We start from the raw sequence: 19,735 nt of genomic DNA, 5'->3' as shown, positions 1-19,735 counted from the left end.
GCCGAGCTTAATCAAGAAAATGTTCGATACCCCCGAAACTTTCGTGGTTGTCTTTTGGTTCTTGGTGAAAATAATGTGGTGGAGATTGTGTCGTGCAAATTCAAAGAAGCTTGCATATGGTTCGAGTTACGAATAACTTGAAATATGATCGGAACAATCATTGTATAAAAGTCAGCATATTTGACCTATCTCTGTTTAACGTAAAAGTATTATAATAATGTTTCATTTTAATATAAAAAACAAAGGATACTTGTGAACATTTTTTCTATGAAAAATTCAAATCATCTTGCGTTCTCTAAATACTATTTTACATATTCGCGTGATTTAAGAATATAATAAGAATACATTCTATATATTTAAATTTTCCGCAAATGCATAAATGCATAAACGCATAAACATAATCTTCGTAGTAACAAGCGTTTGAAACTTTGTCCCATTTTCTTCTACACGGACATGCATCTATCCTTTCATGTGCCATTCAAGTTACAAATACTGTCAATTAACGCAAATCTTAATTCCAAAATTTACAAAGAAAAGGAAACGAAGAGGATCGAGCCATTAATCCACGATGAATCAATTCAGGTTCGTTCCAGTCGATAATCCGAGCGAAATTAATTCCAACATAAAATCCTCTAACACGAATGTCCATCTCTGATCGAATCAATCGCGCAACCGCGTAAACAATTCTCGTTCGATTTGCCTTCCTCCCTACTAGCCCGAGTTTTCACTCTCCAATAGCCGAGACTTCCCACTGAAAATAAAATCGAAATCGACAAATTCTGAACTAACGTGACGTCGCCGGAAGCCAAAGTCCCATTGTCGATATACACGAACATTTTCTAACGGAAAAGAGATCGTAAATAGGTCGTATTTGCCTGACAGACTACTGTCCGATATTTTACTTCCTCGGCAAACTTCTTTCTTCTTCTTTTTTTTACGATTCATTTCGCGTCCTGTGGAGTCGGCGATAAATTTGCTCGCTTATGCTCGTTCGAGTCGAAAAGCGTTCACGATGCATAAAACTCAGCAGAGTCTTGAAGGGGTGGAAGCAGCATTGAAAATTATCATGAACGAGGGGAGCGAATCGCGTTCGCCTGATGAACATCTGCAGAGATAGAGACATGGATAAAAACGTGCACGTTTCAGTGCATCCATGATGAGATCAATGGTCTTGAAGTGAAATAAATTTGCACATGAATAAGGGTTCTTGATGATCGGTATGGAGGGCAGTGGGACGTTGCTGGACGACGCTGGAGAAGAACTGGCTCAATGGGGATTGAATAGATTCGCTCGAGAAGATGAAGGGAAATATGTACTTGTGTTTACTTTCATTAGATGCTAGATTTTTCTGCGTGAAAATTAAAAAGATGTCTCCAGAGCGGGAACAAGAATCGTTACGTTGACTGATAGAAAACACTAATTCGTTTGTTACAGAGAGAGGCTACGCAACGAGATGTGGAACGCGAACGACGACAACGAATGGAAGCCGAAGCTCGGGTACGCGAAGCTACGGCTGAAGCTGAAAGAGCACGCTCCAGGGTTCATCACCTTCAGAGAGAACTGGCCAGGTAAGAAAACATTCTATATTATATATGACAATTACAGAAGAATGATACGTTATGTACACTTTCGTTAATTTTCTGGTTTCTATATTATTTGATGATGAAAGGTAAGATAATAATATAATGTACTTTGACATAATATGATTAAGGAGAAACACAACATATTTGATCTGAAAATATAAGTCATTTATTAATAGATGATAAATTGATGAAGATTTATGAAAATATTAATGGCATACCTAATACATGTATAATATGTGATAGCCAATATTTTTTGACAAATAAATATTTTTCAAGAGAATCCAATAAACAAATTTAATAAAAAGATAGTTTTGGTAATGTATTATTGGTTAACAAAGTACTGGGTTTTAGCATTATTGTCATATAATAAACAGAAAATGTGACCCATCATATTTTTCCCATAAAATGTTCATACGAAAATTGAACCAGTTTGTTGTGGATATATTTTTTATTAATATCCTAAAAATTCAGTCTATAGATTACAAGATACCAGATTTAAAAACTATTTCGTTTATCAAAATCTAGTCGAAATAAAAAATTCCAATTTCATTGCAGTATCGATTAATTTTTTATTTTCCCCGTCTGCAACGTTTGTACAACACGTTCAACCAATTTAATTAAAACACGTTCATGTTGTACATAGTAAAAAACGCTTGAACCAGCCCTATGGAAAAATACATATGCATACGGAATATAAATTGGTCTACTCGAGTTCGAAGCGAATACGTGCTTTCAGTAATTTTCTATCTATTTCAAGTGTGCTCGTGCATCAACTACATTAATTGAAAAATCCCCCTGTTGCCAATTAAATCTAAATTCTGACCAAAATTAACTTTACAAATATTTTGACATATATATATACGTAAATATATTTATACATAAAGTGCAGCATAACGAATAACGCAAACTTAATATGCCATTCCATAAACACTCACCCCAGAATTTTATACAGTGTGAAAGGTTAACCCCTCTGACCTATTTAAGACAAACAATATTGCGAATTATGAGCATAACGAAAAATTACATAATATGTAATAAGAATAAAAATATTTTGATTCGTTTAATTCTCTATTGAAGTCGTTAAAAATGTAAAAAGCTTTACAGACATTAATTATATCGACGAATTAGTTACGATACAGGAGCGACGAGATACGACGAGCTGGCCGTTAATTGAATAGATTCATCAACATAGAGAATTTTTTAAAGCGCAGTATAAAATTACTACGAAGCGAGGAAAACAATAAACTCATAATTCGTCGACAAATTCAATTCGGTATCTGCGGTGCTTTCGAAGAAGATAGCTTCTAATACTTTATTACCCTATATATTCTACCGTCAGAAGAGAACAAGGTCTCCCGTAACCCTGGGAGAGCACAACTCGGTGCAACTTCGTTTATGCAGGGATCCACGTTTCCCATCGATAGACAGGAAAAGAGAAACCAGGCCTGCAAATCGATGCGGTTGCCAAACATCCGGTAATAATTCGAGACGCTTGTTCGACATCGATTTCTCCTTCCTTTGCCTTCCTCTCTACGTAAATGTATCTATACACGCGTATATATGTGCATGTGTGCACGGGTTCGCGAAAATCGCTTATTTCATCGAGCCACAGACAGCGCTTTATTTCCCGTGCACAGCTCGCCGGAAAAGTATCGACTCGATATAACGTATAAATAATGCGACCGCGTTTCCCACGCAATAACTACCGGATTTCATGGTAAATCATCGATATTGGCGTCCTTCCAATAACATATCTCGAACCGGCCAAAACCTCCCTCGCGAACGTATTATCGCAGCGTTGTATCGAGATTACAAGTTTTCCCTTCTCAGCCAAACTACGGTGCGAATCGAACGCGGTGGGCTGCGGAAATTTTACCTTGGCTAACATTTACACATTTGTTTCACACGATCGTTTTACCGTGCTACGTAGATTACCGTTGTGTCCGCGTTCATCGAACGTTTCGAGGGATTCAAGTGTTTGCACGATGCATCATCCGCTGCTCATGGAATGTTTCGAGTTTTTAACCCCATCGTTCGAGGGTTGTTCGAGCATAGTTTCGATATACGAGTATTCGAAATAATAATAATAATTACTGGTATTTATCGTACGGATAACGTTCGTTAATAAAATTAAATACAACGAGGAGTATATACGCGTCTGCTCATAAATATTAAGACTGTTCATAAATGGTAATAATAGATTTTTTATACGAGTAACATTCTTTGATGGAATTAAATACAAAGAAAAACGTATACATTCCCGTTCAGAAATATCAAGGCGCTTGTGAAAATCTAAGTAAATCTGAAAAATTATTAGGGAATTATCAAAACATTTGAGGATGATATTTCATTCGAAACGTTAGACTATAAAAAATCTATATATTCCATATTATAATAAGAATCTCATCAGTTTAATGTAATAAAATTAATTCTCTTCTTTTCTCTCTGTATATCTATCTTCACAATTTTGACCTTGGGAGTAGATCGTAATAATATGAAAAATTGTTGAATTCTTTCTATCGGAATAAGGTTTATGGATAACGTATGCCTATGAGATAAGAGGTCGGCGATAATTCTTTCATATCGGAACCTTTCTCGATGACAAATCTCGCCGTCGGAAATGCTATCAACCGGATATATTACACCGGATATCGGAAGCTGGTACTGTGACGTTAAATCATAGTGGTTGTTCGTTTTATTGAAGGATCACGTTCGCGAACGAAGTTGGAAACGTTGTCTTCGAAGATTGTATTGAATGTAAGACCTTTAACCTTTCGCTGCGTTTAAACTGTAGAAACATTAATACTATTCTACATCATAGACAACGTACACATACGCCTTTAACAATTGATATTATATAATAATATTATTTAATATTTCTATTAGTTACTATCTATAAATATATACATATTGAGATATGTATAATTTTGTGTGCTAGACTAAATTAGCCGCGTAGTAGTGACACACGTATGTGAATGTGAGTGTATGGAAGTATGTGTGTGCAGAGCGTCTCGAAAAGCAGATGAATGTAATTGTTCCCTTAGCAGCGTGATATAGAAGAGAGACAAATAAAGGTGAGATAAAGAAAGTGCTGAGACGCGTGCAAATGTGTATCAACGAAAATCCTGGGAATCGTTTATTAAATAAATCTAAAACTATTTTAATATAAATTCTAAGTGTAACCGTAGTGTTCCTTTACTTTTATTTCGGCGATTAAGATCCACAATTCTCAACAATACATATACATACCCAGTCAATTTAATCAGATTTTATCAAAAAATAGGTGTAACATCATAATTCCTATCAAATACTAAACTCTTACTAAAATTGAAAGTCATCCTAAGACTTTTATACAGAAATGTATACGTTGTCCGTAGCGAAGGGGTTAAGGATATTCGATAATTGTAAAAGAAAATTACAATATCGTACAAACTTCATATAATCTCCAGTACAATGTGTTCGGGTCATTTTACCATTAATCAAACGATCTTATGTAACGATTTTCCTGTATCTTCCTATGTCTCTTATATTCGTGATCAGTGATAAGAGATAAATTAAATCAGTCCATTAACGAATCTTATCGATTCCTTATTTCATGCCTGACAACATGTAAGCCGATATAACGACTAGCCAATAAATTATATTCCCATCGCGACGAACATTATTACTGCGTAAGATTCGAGGGGTCGTCGATTTCTTCGTTTCCGCTACAATAGTTAATCGCAAATTCATTTGAAGATAAATGAGACAAAAAGAAGAAGAAGCTGACTTGGCGAGCTCGTTAATGACGCAGTCGACTGCAATGATTCGCAGGAATCGAATAATTGCTTAATTATCTGCAATTCATTAGTCATGTCCAATTACACGAAAGCAAGCGTTAAATAGGGTATTAAGTGCGGTGTAAAATACAACGTTAAAGGACCGCCGCGTATCCCGGTTCTCCCATAAATGATTAAAATTTAATTCCCGCGTTCGATTGTACTCCCGCGCAAATGCCGCGTAAACAGCCTATTGAATTCGAAAATTTTAATCGATGCGTCTGCTGGCCGTATACTTACGAATTAAATTAAAGAAATCTTCCAAGTCAGAAAATGACGTCGACACTGATCTTTTGTGAAATTTTTATTAGTCGGATTAAGTAATAAAAGCAAGTAATTACACTTTTTATTGGAAAATCCTTTGAAGATAATTTTTGTAGCTGATGTGAAATATTAGGTTATTGTATGAGCAATATAATTCTTTCAAAAGTTTATACTTTATATGGGGAATAAGATATAAAGTGAATTGATTACATTAATTCATATTAAGAATCTTACTAAAAAATTCGTACAATTTAATGCTCATAATGTGCATCAAATATTAGTAAAAGTTGAATTAAAAATGAAAGGTGTCCTAGTGCTTTTCAGCTGGAAATGGGCATCTATTTGTCGGTAATTTAAACTCGTCACTTACAAAAACCAGATTAGCCATGAACTTAATATGAATTAAATTACATTAAAAAATCTTCTTAGAAGAAATTGAAATCTTAAAAAACATGAATGCTTCAGAAAAGATCGAAATTGATAAGAATTTTTTTTATTCGCCTCTGGAAAGGTCGACACAATACGCAATACTACTGTCGCTATTATGAAAACTTGCATTTATTACATCTTCTATCAAGGAATGATAACGATTCCGAAAAGACATACTCTTTCTCCTTACCTTGAGCCATATCGCATTTATGTCAGAAATACCTACGGAAATATCAGACAACGATCCTTGGCCAGCATGCACATTGTCATTGGAGCAATAAAAAAACGGAGACTGGAACGCGTGTTTGGCGAGAAACGAGGCTAGCCAAGCAGACAGAAGAGCACGTTAAGGCGGAGCCATGGGATCTACCCCTCGACTCGAGTCACGTCGAACGCATCTCGGAAACGGGACAGGGTCGATTCTGCGAAGGGGTTGCTTATGGCAGAATGCCACGAGAAGCGAGACAACAAAGCATCGTGCGTGCTCGCAACAAAAGCGTCGATGCGCTTCTCACGCTATCCCGGTTGCACAAACGCAGATGCACCACGACTTCTCGATGCCCTTTGCACGTCATTTCAGCTGCGAATGGATTATGGTTATGCTAATGCTAGAAAGATACGATAACTGTGCAGGGAACGCGTCATCGAGGAAAATTGCATCTATAAGCAAGAAAAAGCGTTGATATTAATTCAATTGCGCAAAATTCTCTCCAGCTGCTTTTGCTATTAATTCGAAATTAATATCGTAGACATGAATAATAACCTCGTTTATCGCGATAGGTGTTTGAATAAAATTTCTAAGATAATAGTTTTCCCGTAAAATTCTTGGATTCAATGAAACGTGCAAGTAGTATTTTCCAAGCTTTAAACCAGTAGTGTATTTATACTTAACGCTAAAAGGCAAAACCTAATGAAACTTGAATAGACGTATTCTCGTCGAAAAATAAAGAAGAGGAACTTCGAAGAAGAGAAACCAGAAAATTACAGTTATCATTCGCGATAACCATAGATATCGCGATTTCAATATCTGTATGTTCTAAAAATCTGACTTGTTTTAATTCTGATTCGCTGATCTTTGATCAAATAGATCGAAGGGGCTCTACAATCTTCTGCTCTTACGATCTAAGGAAATTTGTAACGATTCTCGTGACCATAGATACGAAGAAAGATTTCATACTTTAGGGGGAAATGTTGGTTTCGCGAGCTGGCATACATAAAGACATTTTGAATATAGTGACATAAGTTGAGGAATGGATTCAGTCAGAAACGTCCAGATGAAATTTCATCGATAAGAGCGTATTTCGCGTTTTCCCGTCTTTTGGCATGTAAGCACGTCTCCTTACGATTTCTGCGCGATGCTATTCCCAGCCGGCGAAACGAATTTTTATCGCCAACCCCATTTGGCACCGGTATCGTATTTCCCGTCGCCAATAGCCTCCGAAAATCGGGACGGTTACGCATTATATCGTGGAAGTTTGAATTTTATTAAGGAACTTCTTGGCCCCTTGCCGGACAATAACGTTATGTCGATTGGATCGCTGGTATGCTCGTGCCATTTTTAATACTTCTTCACAATGTAATCCATTGGACCCTGAAAAATTTCACGATTCTTAAACTCTGTACTTTGAGAAAACATTACTGGAATAAGCTTCGCTCATAAATGTCCGTATATATTTTTACAAATAAAGCATAAAATTATATGTGCTTTTCAAGTGACTTTAGATGTCAATAATACGATTTCGATGACTTTTGGAGGTCTCTGAATGTCCTTGAATACTAATAGTAAGGCTTCAGTGCCTAGTAACTTAGCAATGACACGACCTCGATATAAATCTGTGTAATCATGTAACGATCCTGACTGCCAGTGAAATGACTTTTATAACACCTTATGACCCTGAAACGACTTTGATGATCAATGGTCGTCAATTGTAATGACTCTCCAAAATTTTGAAACGATTAAACATCAAATCGATATTTTCTTTATCCAATGAAATTCAGAAATCAAGCAAACGGGAATGTTTATAAATAAGTTAAAAATTCTCTATATTTGTTTCATTTTTTGATTTGTTGAGGTTTATCTTCATAGAAAGGAAAATTAAATACAGAGTGTAACGTAATGTCCATTCTCTTATCGAGACAACATCAGTAATACGAATGTATATAAAGCTCGTCTGCGCAAGAATATTCATGAAAATGGCTCGTCTCGCACGAATGGCACGTCGGCTGATCTAAGTGCGAAGCATATGCCTCGAGTATGACAGCGCTGCAAACAGCTACTAGAAACTTCACGGCGCGACGATATCTACGAATTCGGCGAAGGGCCATGGAATCAGCGAAACTCTTAACAAACATGAAGGCATTTAGCTTGAAAGCAGCGATACCCACTATAGACTAAGATGCGTAATAGAGACGCGTCTCGTTAAAATGCAGTTTTGAACTTGGAGAACAGTGTGAAGCGTACTTGAAATTGCATGGGAATCTCACAGACCTTCCCCGAGGATATACATTGCGTTCTCGTAGACTCGCGTAAAACCTGCGTACTTTGTTCGTGTTGCGTTTGATTTTGTTAATCGAATGCGGGAAAAGATTCGAATACGAGAGGAAGTTTGGGTCGTACAGAGGCTGCAAATAAAAGATGTAGTCGCTGTTTACAGGATCGATTTTAGATACCAAGACAATGGAACAATAAATAGGAAACAATTTAATTAAATATTCCTGTATATGGTCTGTTTGTGTATGAATCTTTTTTTCAATCGGTGTAGATCTGGCCTTGACTTGGAAATTTCAAACTTTTTATTTCATCTTATAAAAAATGTCAAAGCAGAAGACGTTAGAGTAGATCAATCATTGAGAAAGCAAAGATGTGCGATACGAATAGCCTGCTGATATTCGAAATAGCGCAGAAAAGGTGTCGTAAGAAACATACTCCGGAACCTAATCATTCTCTTGCAAAATGGAACAAAAGTTTCGTCTCAGCACATAAACCGGTTTACGTTTCCAACGGATACAGATGTACAGAATTTGGATAATAGATATCCGAGTCCGATGAGTGTAGGTTCTTGAAAATGGATGATACGGCTCAGGAAGGTATACATATGTAAAATGTAAAGGTTTCAGAAAGTATTACGGCGACAGAGTGATTCGTAGCATTTCAAGGGTCTCGAGACCATTAGGTAGTTTGAAAGATTTCTAGATCCCTGAAATCCTGAGGCCTTAGAAGTCTCGTGGGTTTCAAGGTTTCCGGAGATATTAGAAATTTCTGAAAATCTTGAGAATTTGGCAGGGTTTCAGAATACGAGGTCCATGGAAACTCTGAAATATTCAACGTTCCTAAGATCCTGGTAAGTCTTAGGTCTTTATGAATGCCAGATGTCTAAACTCCCTTTAGATCTTGAGATCCCAAAATTATCGACAATACCAAACAAATAATCTTACCACATATAATATAACAAAAGAAAAAAGATAAAAAAAAAACATGATAATTTTCAAGCCCTATTTAACATAAAATCACATACAGACCCTCACAAAGTATTCGAATATTTGTAGGAAATTTTTTACTTGATCTATAAAGTGGAACTCGACTATCATTATTACATTAGTAAAATTTGAAACGAATCTGTAAATATACATCAAAGCTACAAAGATATTGATTTAAATAGTCGTTATTATTCATTATTCAATGGGACTATACTTGACACTCGTTGTTTGTTTAAAATGAGTATTCACAATTATACTAATTTGTTATTAAATGTATGTTTGCAATAAATATCTTGTAACTTCTATATACATTTTCAAATTGGTTTCAAATTCAATCAATATAATCGTGACAATCATTTTAGTTAGTGAAATTTCAAATTATTTTGTATATCACGCACAATATATTTATATAGAAAAGTTTCTTACCGTAACTGCTCAGATACTTTCATGAGCCGCTGTAAAGTCATAGAAATTGCAAAGTGGAAGATCTATCGCGATCAATCGTGTCTGGTATCTGCTGAAAAGTCGATAACATCCCTACGACACGGCTATATCAGCCATGCTACCGACGGAAATGACAGTCTACAGACAGCAATAACGACGCCACCCTTTGGTCCCATCGCCCCTCCGCTGTTCCGAGTCTCAATTCATCCGAACATCCCGATAGGACGTCATGTTCGATAAATCTATGCTGTTTTATTACCTCTTTAAACTAAATTACAGTCTACCGTTTGCTTTTCGCGGCGCCCTGTAATTTCATAGGCTTTTTTTCTGTTTAACGTATCTTAACGTTAAATTTATCTTGTAAAAAGCTTGGGCACCCTGTCCAGATTGACTAAATTATCTGTTGAACTGTTTCTTTAGTGGATTATCATACGATCGAAAGAATTATTCGATGCATTTACCTACGTTGCGTTTTTACGTCGCATTATCTGTAACTATTTGATATATTTCGACCCTGTTGTTCTCGTCAAGTCTATGTGACTTGAAATGAACATTATATTTCAGTAGATATTATCAAAATATAAGTAGTCTTTACATACGTGATCTTCATCCATGCAAATAATCGATATATTTAAATTGTGCTACTTGTGTAATCCTTACGATTCTATGCACTTTTTATGAATAAACTAAAAACTAAAATAAAAAAAAAATAAAATTTGGGAAGAAGATATCAAAGGGATACATCTTCCCTTGAGGAAAATTTGATTAATTATTTGACGTTAAATGTATCTCAATTGTCATTATGTATATCCATTATCATATTTTTCAAGAAGAATTTGCAAGGAATTTCATGTAATAAAAATCAACATTATGCTTCTCGAGAAATATTATTTAACGTAAATAATGCAGTAAAAAATGTCTGTCAAACTATATTGAACGATTGTACAAATGGTATTGATTGATCGAAACCAGATCATTTCAAGGATAACGAAACGAGCAGATGAAGAAGAAGAAGGAACCTCGACAAGATGTTCTTTACGCTAATGAAAAGTCGAAGCATGGTGATTTGAACACGAAGAGAATTCCAGCCGCAAAGATGGGCGAACGTGTCGCGTTAACCGATGTGATTATTCATTCAGGACAGAAAACCGTCAGCCGGTATATCCGGCCGGTTGTAATGCATCATGTCGCGTTATATCCTCGAGAACAAAAATGTCCGGCCAATGTACACGCATTCTGCTTGCGTGTTACGCGGTGCGTGAGTTGGCATGCCCCTCCTTCCTGGAACGGTTCCCGGCAGGAATTCACAGCGTCGGAGAATTGATCCCTTCGACCCTTTCTGGAAATCTTTCGTTTCATCGACACTGGTCGTGACAAGGGTTACGTATACGACCGAAAATTTTTTAGCTTTCACGTAAAAAAAGGAATGGCGAAAGAATCGACTATTTACCTTTCTCTTAATTCTGCGATAATATATCTATATAATATAATTTTATAACTATGAATATAGATAAAAGTATTATTAAGCCTTTAATAAGGGCTCACTGAATTTTAGAAAAATACGTGAGAACGAAACGCTTTACGTGATACGTATAACGTGTTTTATCGAACGTAATATTACGGAGGTGGACTTCGAAGGGTTAAGGAATTGAAATGGTAAGCGGTGTACCAGATATTTGTATCGAATAGTATAAGAGTATAATAGTATAATATATGATAGAAGTAAATAATAGAAATTAATAATAATAAGCAATAACAATAATAATAATAACAATAAAAACTAATTTTGATACTTGCATTATTTATCACTTGAAAGTTATGCCACTGCAGCGTTTACCATTTTTATTTTAGAAGGGAAATATATAAAACAATAAAAAATGTATCGAACACATTTCATACAATAGCAAATATATAAACAGCGATATAATTGAGGAAAAATACGCTCTTGATTAACGTTAATACTAATTTAAACATGACGTTATCAATTAAGTTCGCCATGAACCCTTTAGTTCCGCATAATTAATACTTTCACATTTCCAAAAAAAATCCTATTACTTATTCATTGCGGTCCGTCGCGTAAATCGATTGAAATTCTGATGGTATCGAATTATCCGCGTGCTTCGAATATCAGGAACTTATTCGACCGGTATTAATAATTAACAGTGGTCGGACGTATTAATTTGTATTTAACTTGTCAGCGCGTTTATTTGCCGCAATGGTCAGTTAATTCGCAAACGTATGCCCGGTTAATTTATTATTTAACTCATGATTAATTAATGAGCATAATTACCCGGCGGGGATCGCGTGGCGATAATCAAAACCGAGCAACAACAGACGACGAGGATCGTTTTATACTTTTGTTTTGTACCGCTGTAATCGGTTACGTGCCGCTTCGCTGTGTAACTTATTCGTAGAAAAGCAAAAACTAAATTGAATCATCGTTCGAAGATAATATAAAATAGGAAAAGGAAATTTCTGTTTGCACGAATGTCGAAGGAAAAGGCATTTTATGGTTGATATATGAGCGACAGAAATTTGACACAATAATTTATCACGTATATACGTGTATATCTTTATTTTTGACCTCACAGCCCTGAAAATGATATCGTTCACAATCTCTTTACAATGTCAATTAACATCAAATAACTATATGTATACATATGCTTACGATTTTCTTCGTCTTTCTTCCTTTTCTCCACTTCGCACAACTAATTTTGTTAGCTGTTCTCTTTCCCTACCATTGACTATGTCCTTCTCAAGTTCCCCCTTACCAGTTCTTTGCATTTCCTGAGCATATGCTCCAGATGCTTCGTCCTTCATGGCAAATCTCGCACTTCCTTTCCTCTTCTTCTTTTCGTATTACCTATCCCATGTTTCTATATTACCACATTTAGCCTTTGTTATTAGCATCTGACTATTTTCAACCCAGCTCTTTTGAAATACTCTGCCGGTACATTTATTCTTATCTGTTTGTAGCTTACATTATACGTTGCACTTTTTATCTTGTCTTATATTGCACTTTTTTTTTTTTATTTATTTGTTGAAATTACAATCAATTCTCGCGTTGAGAATTTTCAGTAATTTTTCTGGCGTGGCGCAGTGACATGGCTGATTATATTGCACTTGTCTTTGAATTTCTCTGTCCCTTTCCTTTACCTTTTTCACCATTTCTTGCTTTCCTAAGCTGTTCGATTCGTAATCGTCATCTCTCGATCTCTTTCCCTTTCCCTTTATCTTTCTTTCAACAGTTTTCTTCTTTGTTTTTCCTCTGCTTTTTCGTGAAACTTTATTGCTCTTTGCTTTATCTTAATTTCTATCTTGTCTCCTTTTATCACTCCTAGCAGTATGTAAATTTACCAAGTATAACGATATTAACAAATTTACAATTTACAATTTATAGATTATTAGCTTCTCTTTTTTTTAATCCTCCTCCGCCAGAATGATCCTTTTTTGATAATTTCTCATCAGATAGAATAACCAAACCACTTGCAAAATTTCATTTGTTTTATTACCGAAGTTATTATTAATTAATTTATTTATGCGATGGATCTGGTCTCGATACATCCTCTGTATGTTCCCTTTCTTCGTCACGTGATTTTACATAATTCAGCTTATAACAATTTCAGTTAATAGTACAGTTTCGTATACCTTGCTGTTACGATTATTATGTGAGAGAAGATAGTTCTATCGATATACATATTATCCATTGCAAAAATAAAACGCAAATTAATTTGCATAGCTAGTCAGCCAGTAAACAAGTGGTAAATTCAAATATCAACTCCGTTTTTTCCACCTTCCGCTTCTCTGATTTTTCCAGCATATCCTGATTCCTCTAGTAAAAACGCGAATTAGGGATAATAAATGGTACACGCGTACAGAGTAGTGACTCGGAAAGAGGAGAGAGCCGCTGCGACGCGTGAATCAACGATAATTAATTCCCGCAATTTCTCGCGTAAGTACGCGAACCGTGTGCACGGTCGCAATTTATGAACGGCCTGCACGAAACGTCATCACGCGCTGTGCCCCGCCAAAGGGGTGGAAGAGCCGTGTGCAATGTGCACGTTTCGATCTTCATTCTAACGCATTTACACGTTTTGCACCCTGTGGCCGAATATCTCGATTAATCACTGAAACCGAAACTTTTACTTTACAAACGAGAATATTCTTTCATTTGATGTTAAAATACAGTAGATATTAAAAGGACTAGATCTAGTATATTTGAGTCTTTTACATGTACTTTGGAAAATGAAATCAAAATAAAATCATCTAAGTACATATAATCGAATGCCGGTAGAGTAGAAATTTTTGTGTGTACTTCGCCAGAAATTCTACTCAGGAAATTTTTTAATTACCTTCGGAATCAACTGAAAACTACAATTGCTCGATTCTGAAACTAAACATGTTTTACTTTTTGCATACTTCAAAACTCTTGGTTGCCGCAGCATTGGTTATATTATTGACTTTTTATGGAACTTCAACTAATTTTGATTACGAAAAATCTTTATATATATGTCGGAGACGAAAGGAAAACCGGACCCTTCCCTTTGCAATTTTGAGGAAGTCTTCTAATGCTTTAGCCTAGATTTTATCACAGCTGTAATTAAGCAATTGTCATTTGTAATTGTTTGATATTTGTGAAAGCGAAAGTGGGTTTGAGGTGACAACTGGTCGCCGAACGTAGCCACGGTCACGGGATAAACGTTTTGCCTGACGAAGGTGTGGATCGGTTGTATTGTTCTCCCTAGAAATCACATAGAATTGTACTTTGGAGATGTCGATATAATGGGACACACGTTGTATTAGGAATCAAACTCCAGACAGAAACTGCCTAGCAACGGCGTTTGGATCTTTCTCGATGCTTTCAAAGAGTATACAACAAACTTTTGACAGAAACTGCCTAGCAACGACGATTGGAACCTTCTCGATGCCTCCAGCGAGCATATAACAAACAAATGCAGTCGTATAGCGAAACAGATTTTCATCAGATATTCATTCGTGTGATCGCCTTGGAAAGTGATACATCGAGCAATTTACCGAGTGTCTCAGCAATCGTATTTTTGTGTTTAAAATTATTCTACGCATAGTAAAGAGTTATCCCGTCGACCGTGGATTCGTTTGAACCCCGGAATATTGTTAATAGCGTTAATTAAATTCATTATTCGTAAAACCTATCAATCGTTAATCTCATTATTCGTTAAACTTATTATTCGTAAGACATATTATTCGTTCCTCTTATTATTCGTTAAACTTATTATTCTTTAATCTAATCATTAGTTAAACTTATCGTTTGTTAATCTTATCATTCATTAAACTCATTATTCATAATATTTTGTAAAATCTTGTATATTCGCGTAAATATAATCTCTGTTTCGTAAAACAATGGCTATTTCAAACGAAGAATCGTTACGCGCCTTAAATTCTAATGATAACCCGATATATATATTATCGATTAACTTCAGTTAATTAACTTCATGTATCCAGTGAAGCAGAATTACCCACATGTGTAACATCTATCTCTGTGTTTAATAAAATTCAAACTATATGTATTATATTTATCATATGGTTAATATTAACAACATTAATAATTCGTAAACTTCCGCTTAATTCTTTAAGCGTCAGCCGAAACAAATTCGCGAAATAACGCAGCCTGCAACAGCTGCGAATCTCCAGCTTCAAATGCAACCGTCACGAGCGACTTTCCTTCTTGCTCGTTCGTTAAGTCGTTCTCTTTCTCTTTCGCTTTTATCCGCGCGACGCTTCCGCTCCTTTTTTCCTCGTGCTCGTTTTTCTTCTCGTCTACGCGGCTCTTCAGTCGCCTCCGCCTCTCTTTGTTCCATGCTGCTCTGTCTGTCCTTTGAATTGTTCGTCGCTTTAACTGTTCTTCCTCCACTTTTGTTTTGCTCGGTTCTCCACTCTTCTCGTTTTATTCCTTCATGGTTTTTAACTTCCTCGTTCTCTGCCCTTTGATTCCTATTTACGCTCTGTCCTTTTTTTTGCACTGAACTACTTCTTTTAACCACTTCATTATACCCCGAAGACTTTCTCCTCTTCTCATCCCATATTAATTCATCTTTGAGGATTTCCTTCCCTATTTCTCCCTTTTTTAAATATACCTATTTTTAATTTATTTACTCAACAAGGTAGAGTCGTCTTTAATAGCAGATCACTCACTGTATCTTATGTTTTATTTCACAGATATTATTTCCCCTCTTTCTGTTACAATTGTCATATAACACGATAATAAATTATAATGCATTATGTTACGCCCCGAGGCTCACTATAGACCATGTTCCTAACCGTCTCCCTTGGTGCTGCAGTGTCGCGGACAGATCGTCTTACATGACCGTCGAGATATACACAAAGTAGCGATAAACGCATAGTTGTCGTCAAAGAGAGTTCGCCTTCGGTCCGTTATTTTATCTACACAAAAAAGATGGCATACGTGATCATAGGCGTGAACGGTTGCGCCGTGCGTGATGGGGGTCGTCTCCCAGAGAAGATAAAGGACAAGATCGAAGGGCAGTCAGTAGCAAATGAGGATTCAAACCGAATGCATCGAGAAGTTCAGAAGAATAAAATCGAGGTAGCTTAGTCAAACGAATACATCGAGAAATACCATAAAATCGGGTCGAATTACAGTAACAAACTAATTGTATCATCGTTAAATCATTTGTGACGTGTTCATTATAATTTTAAATATTGTTAAATATGCAAGTTTATACTAATCCCGTTAATTCAGTGTCACAATCATTTGAACTACCTCTGTTATCCTAATCGAAACAGGGGAACGGCTGATTCGCGGCGTCGATTGTCAGAATCGTAGCGAGAATTTACGCCTCTCGCTGACGCGTTTTCCTCGCGATCACGTCTCTCCGCGAACGGTCGTAACACATTATGTCTTACTTTTTCATTCCTATTATTCTTTCATTCGATGATATGAGAAGCATTTACAAAAAATGATCCATCCATCCTCCTTTGTTTTTCATTCAATTTTTCTTCGACATCCTCGTTACATATTCTGCCTTTCTTCACAACCTAATTCGACTCCCTTTTTCTAGCCTTTCAGCCTTCTCTTCGAATTCTTTATTTCTGACTTTATTCGCTGGTTCAACGCAAAGATTTACAAAAACTGTTTCCACTTCTTCTTATCGTTTACTCGCTATTTTCCCAAGCTCTCCATTTGTCCTCCCTTCAACACAATCTAATTCTACACCTCTTCCTCATCTTTCATCTTCCTCTTCGATTCTCATTCCATGAATCTCCTTCTCCCTCGTTTCTTTCGCATATCACTCTTCGCGCTCCTCCGGCACCCTCCTCCTCTCCTCATCCCCTTCTGTTCCCAAAGCAGCACCCTTTCAGTGCGCCTATTTAGCAGGCATTGTTCCTCAGCGCTGTTAATGGGCCCTCTCGGACGCAGAGAACGCTCACGGTTACGTGTCCAGCGGCAAAGGGTGGATGGAAAATTGAATTTCGTGTCTGCCCGCGCAAAAATAACGCGCGACTCCGCTCGTAAAACACCGCTCGGCCCGTACGAGGATGGAATTTTTAATTTTCACAGAGGAGAGCCTCTATCGCGAGACTGTTTGCCTGTCCGATCGTACGGGAAATACACGAGTGTCCTCGCTTCGAGCGCGAAATCGCGAAATTTCGAGCGGTTCCGCGTCTGCCAGCCAAGCGACTAGCCACGAACAAACGCGCTTAACAGGCTGTTAGGTAATTTCCGCTGGCCTGGCAGGGTGCAATGTTTGCTCGTGATTTCAAAGTGACGTCGAACGAGAGTTCGTTGCACGTCTCGTCTCTTTCGACCCAAGAGGACAATGAACGAGTTGCGTCACGATCGTCGATCGATCTTCCTTCGAGACGCTGGTAGTTTCTCGTGACTGGCGATTAAATTGGCGAATTTGGTGCCTTGAGGTATACGGAAAGCTTTTGGTTTTGTTTTTTGATTTGCATTTCTCGGCAGTTACACCGACCGGCTCCATCTTCCGTCAAGATTTCAATTTCATCGCAAAAATACACGAATAATGTTCAGTTCTCAAGAAACTAATAACTTACTTCCATTAGTTTATTTCTTGCCAAAAATGAAGTAATTATGATACTAAAGTCTAAGAATTTAAAATGCCTGTCTTTAAATTTCTTCAAATTTCACACGACTGTATATACGTTCGTAATCTACTAATAACGATAAATATAGTAAAAAATAATACGAATTAGTGGAGAATAAAATGTACATGGAACAAGTGTAAACGCGAAGGAAGTTTGCATCGCGACATAATTTCGTTTCTTTCTCTTCGATGGATAGATCCCGAAAATGTCTCATCGATTCCAAAGAGAACATACGACGCAATCCCCGAAGGAAGTTTTTCAACGGTAATTTAAATGCAATCAGAATTCAAAACATGTTTTATTTCGTGCATTTTATATACTACAGCGAGTGCATAGTAAAACGAAACTTTTGAGCTGGCTTATCCCTATGAAACGTGGCAATTTCGCCGTATTTGCGATGCAAACGATCGGGAATGGGATGGTTACATCGTAAAGCGCGGTCTATTGCAGCCGTAAAGCGTACTGGAACGCGTTCGCGCGATACCTGCTGAAAATCGAAAGTTCGTCGCGCAAATTACAGACCGGAATTCCCATCTACTCGGCAGAAGGCGGCCGAACGATTTCCGTCGTCAGCTCGGAGAGGCCGAATTAGCCAGCGAAATTTGCGCGTCGCCAGAGAACACGGAAATGATAGGTGAAAATTATTCAATTCCAAAGTCCACGTGGAAATGGCAATCTCGATGGTAACGATCGAAAATTGCCGCGAAATTATGGCCGGCCTGTGTGCGGCCGCGCCGCGCCCATTAACCTCGAATTAGCCGCCATTTCCTGCCGACATTTTTCATTTTTCCGGGTAATTACGAGCCTTCCTTGTAATTATACCGTAAAGTACGACGCATGCCGCACATTTCGGGTCTCTGCAAAATGTTACGATATTCACGCGTCGCCAAATTCCCTTCGAAAATTGCTCTGGCGCCGTAAATTCTTGTCGATGTCAGATATCAAGTGATTTCTAATCGTGTTTCTGTAAATCTTTCGCATCACCTAATTCGTATTATTTATTGTTCTACGTTGGATACATAGAAAAATTTGGACAGCCAAAATTTATTTATTATTGAATTCTTCTTCCCATTATACAGGGTTGTCCGCGTAAAGTGTTACGAAAATTCTGTAAATCCGTACCTGCAACAATGTTGTCCGATGTACAGAACGATATTATGAAAATAACAACCAAATGTTTAGAAACGAATGATCGTCATATTGAACACCTAATGAAATGAATTTCATCTCACAATAGGTCTATTTCAATTACTCTTTGACGTCTTAGATAGCCTCTTCACAGAGTTTCCTTTCGTTAGACTTCTTTAATTAGGCAAATTAACGAAAAACGCTTCAGGCAAATGTTCTTTAGTTTTGTAAGAAATATCTTAACAAAGCGAAATTAATATGGCATTACATTTCAAAAGAATTGTTCCTCGAATAATTAGTCCTCTTGTATCATTAAAATGTAAAAAAAACCTAGTCCGCTATAGTTTCTAAGAAGATGGCTTGTAATACTTCACGCGGAATAGTCTGTATATTTCGATTTGTATTTTCACACGTTGTGCGTTGCGCCATCATTGACCGTGCAAAGTATTTAACCCATAATTGGTAGGACCTATGAATCTTTAGGAA

At 36.8% G+C, this 19,735-nt stretch overlaps 1 protein-coding gene across 11 annotated transcripts in view; it reads left to right on the top strand.

The window, feature by feature from the left end:
- Positions 1 to 19,735, top strand: part of LOC117159230 (uncharacterized) — a 391,709-nt gene that overhangs the window by 347,031 nt on the left and 24,943 nt on the right. For all 11 annotated transcript variants that reach the window (XR_004464529.2, XM_076622383.1, XM_033338894.2 and 8 more), the window contains one exon: positions 1,435 to 1,568. Coding sequence is in view for 10 of the 11 variants with exons in the window: in XM_076622383.1 (XP_076478498.1) it covers positions 1,435 to 1,568 (134 nt within the window). In the remaining variant the exon portion in view is untranslated. The remainder of the gene's footprint in view (positions 1 to 1,434; positions 1,569 to 19,735) is intronic.

The sequence above is a fragment of the Bombus vancouverensis genome, chromosome 10, assembly GCF_051014615.1.
Source record: "Bombus vancouverensis nearcticus chromosome 10, iyBomVanc1_principal, whole genome shotgun sequence".
NCBI lineage: Eukaryota > Metazoa > Arthropoda > Insecta > Hymenoptera > Apidae > Bombus > Bombus vancouverensis.
The sequence above is the reverse complement of the archived record's forward strand: the minus strand, read 5'-3'. Positions and strand labels throughout refer to the sequence as shown.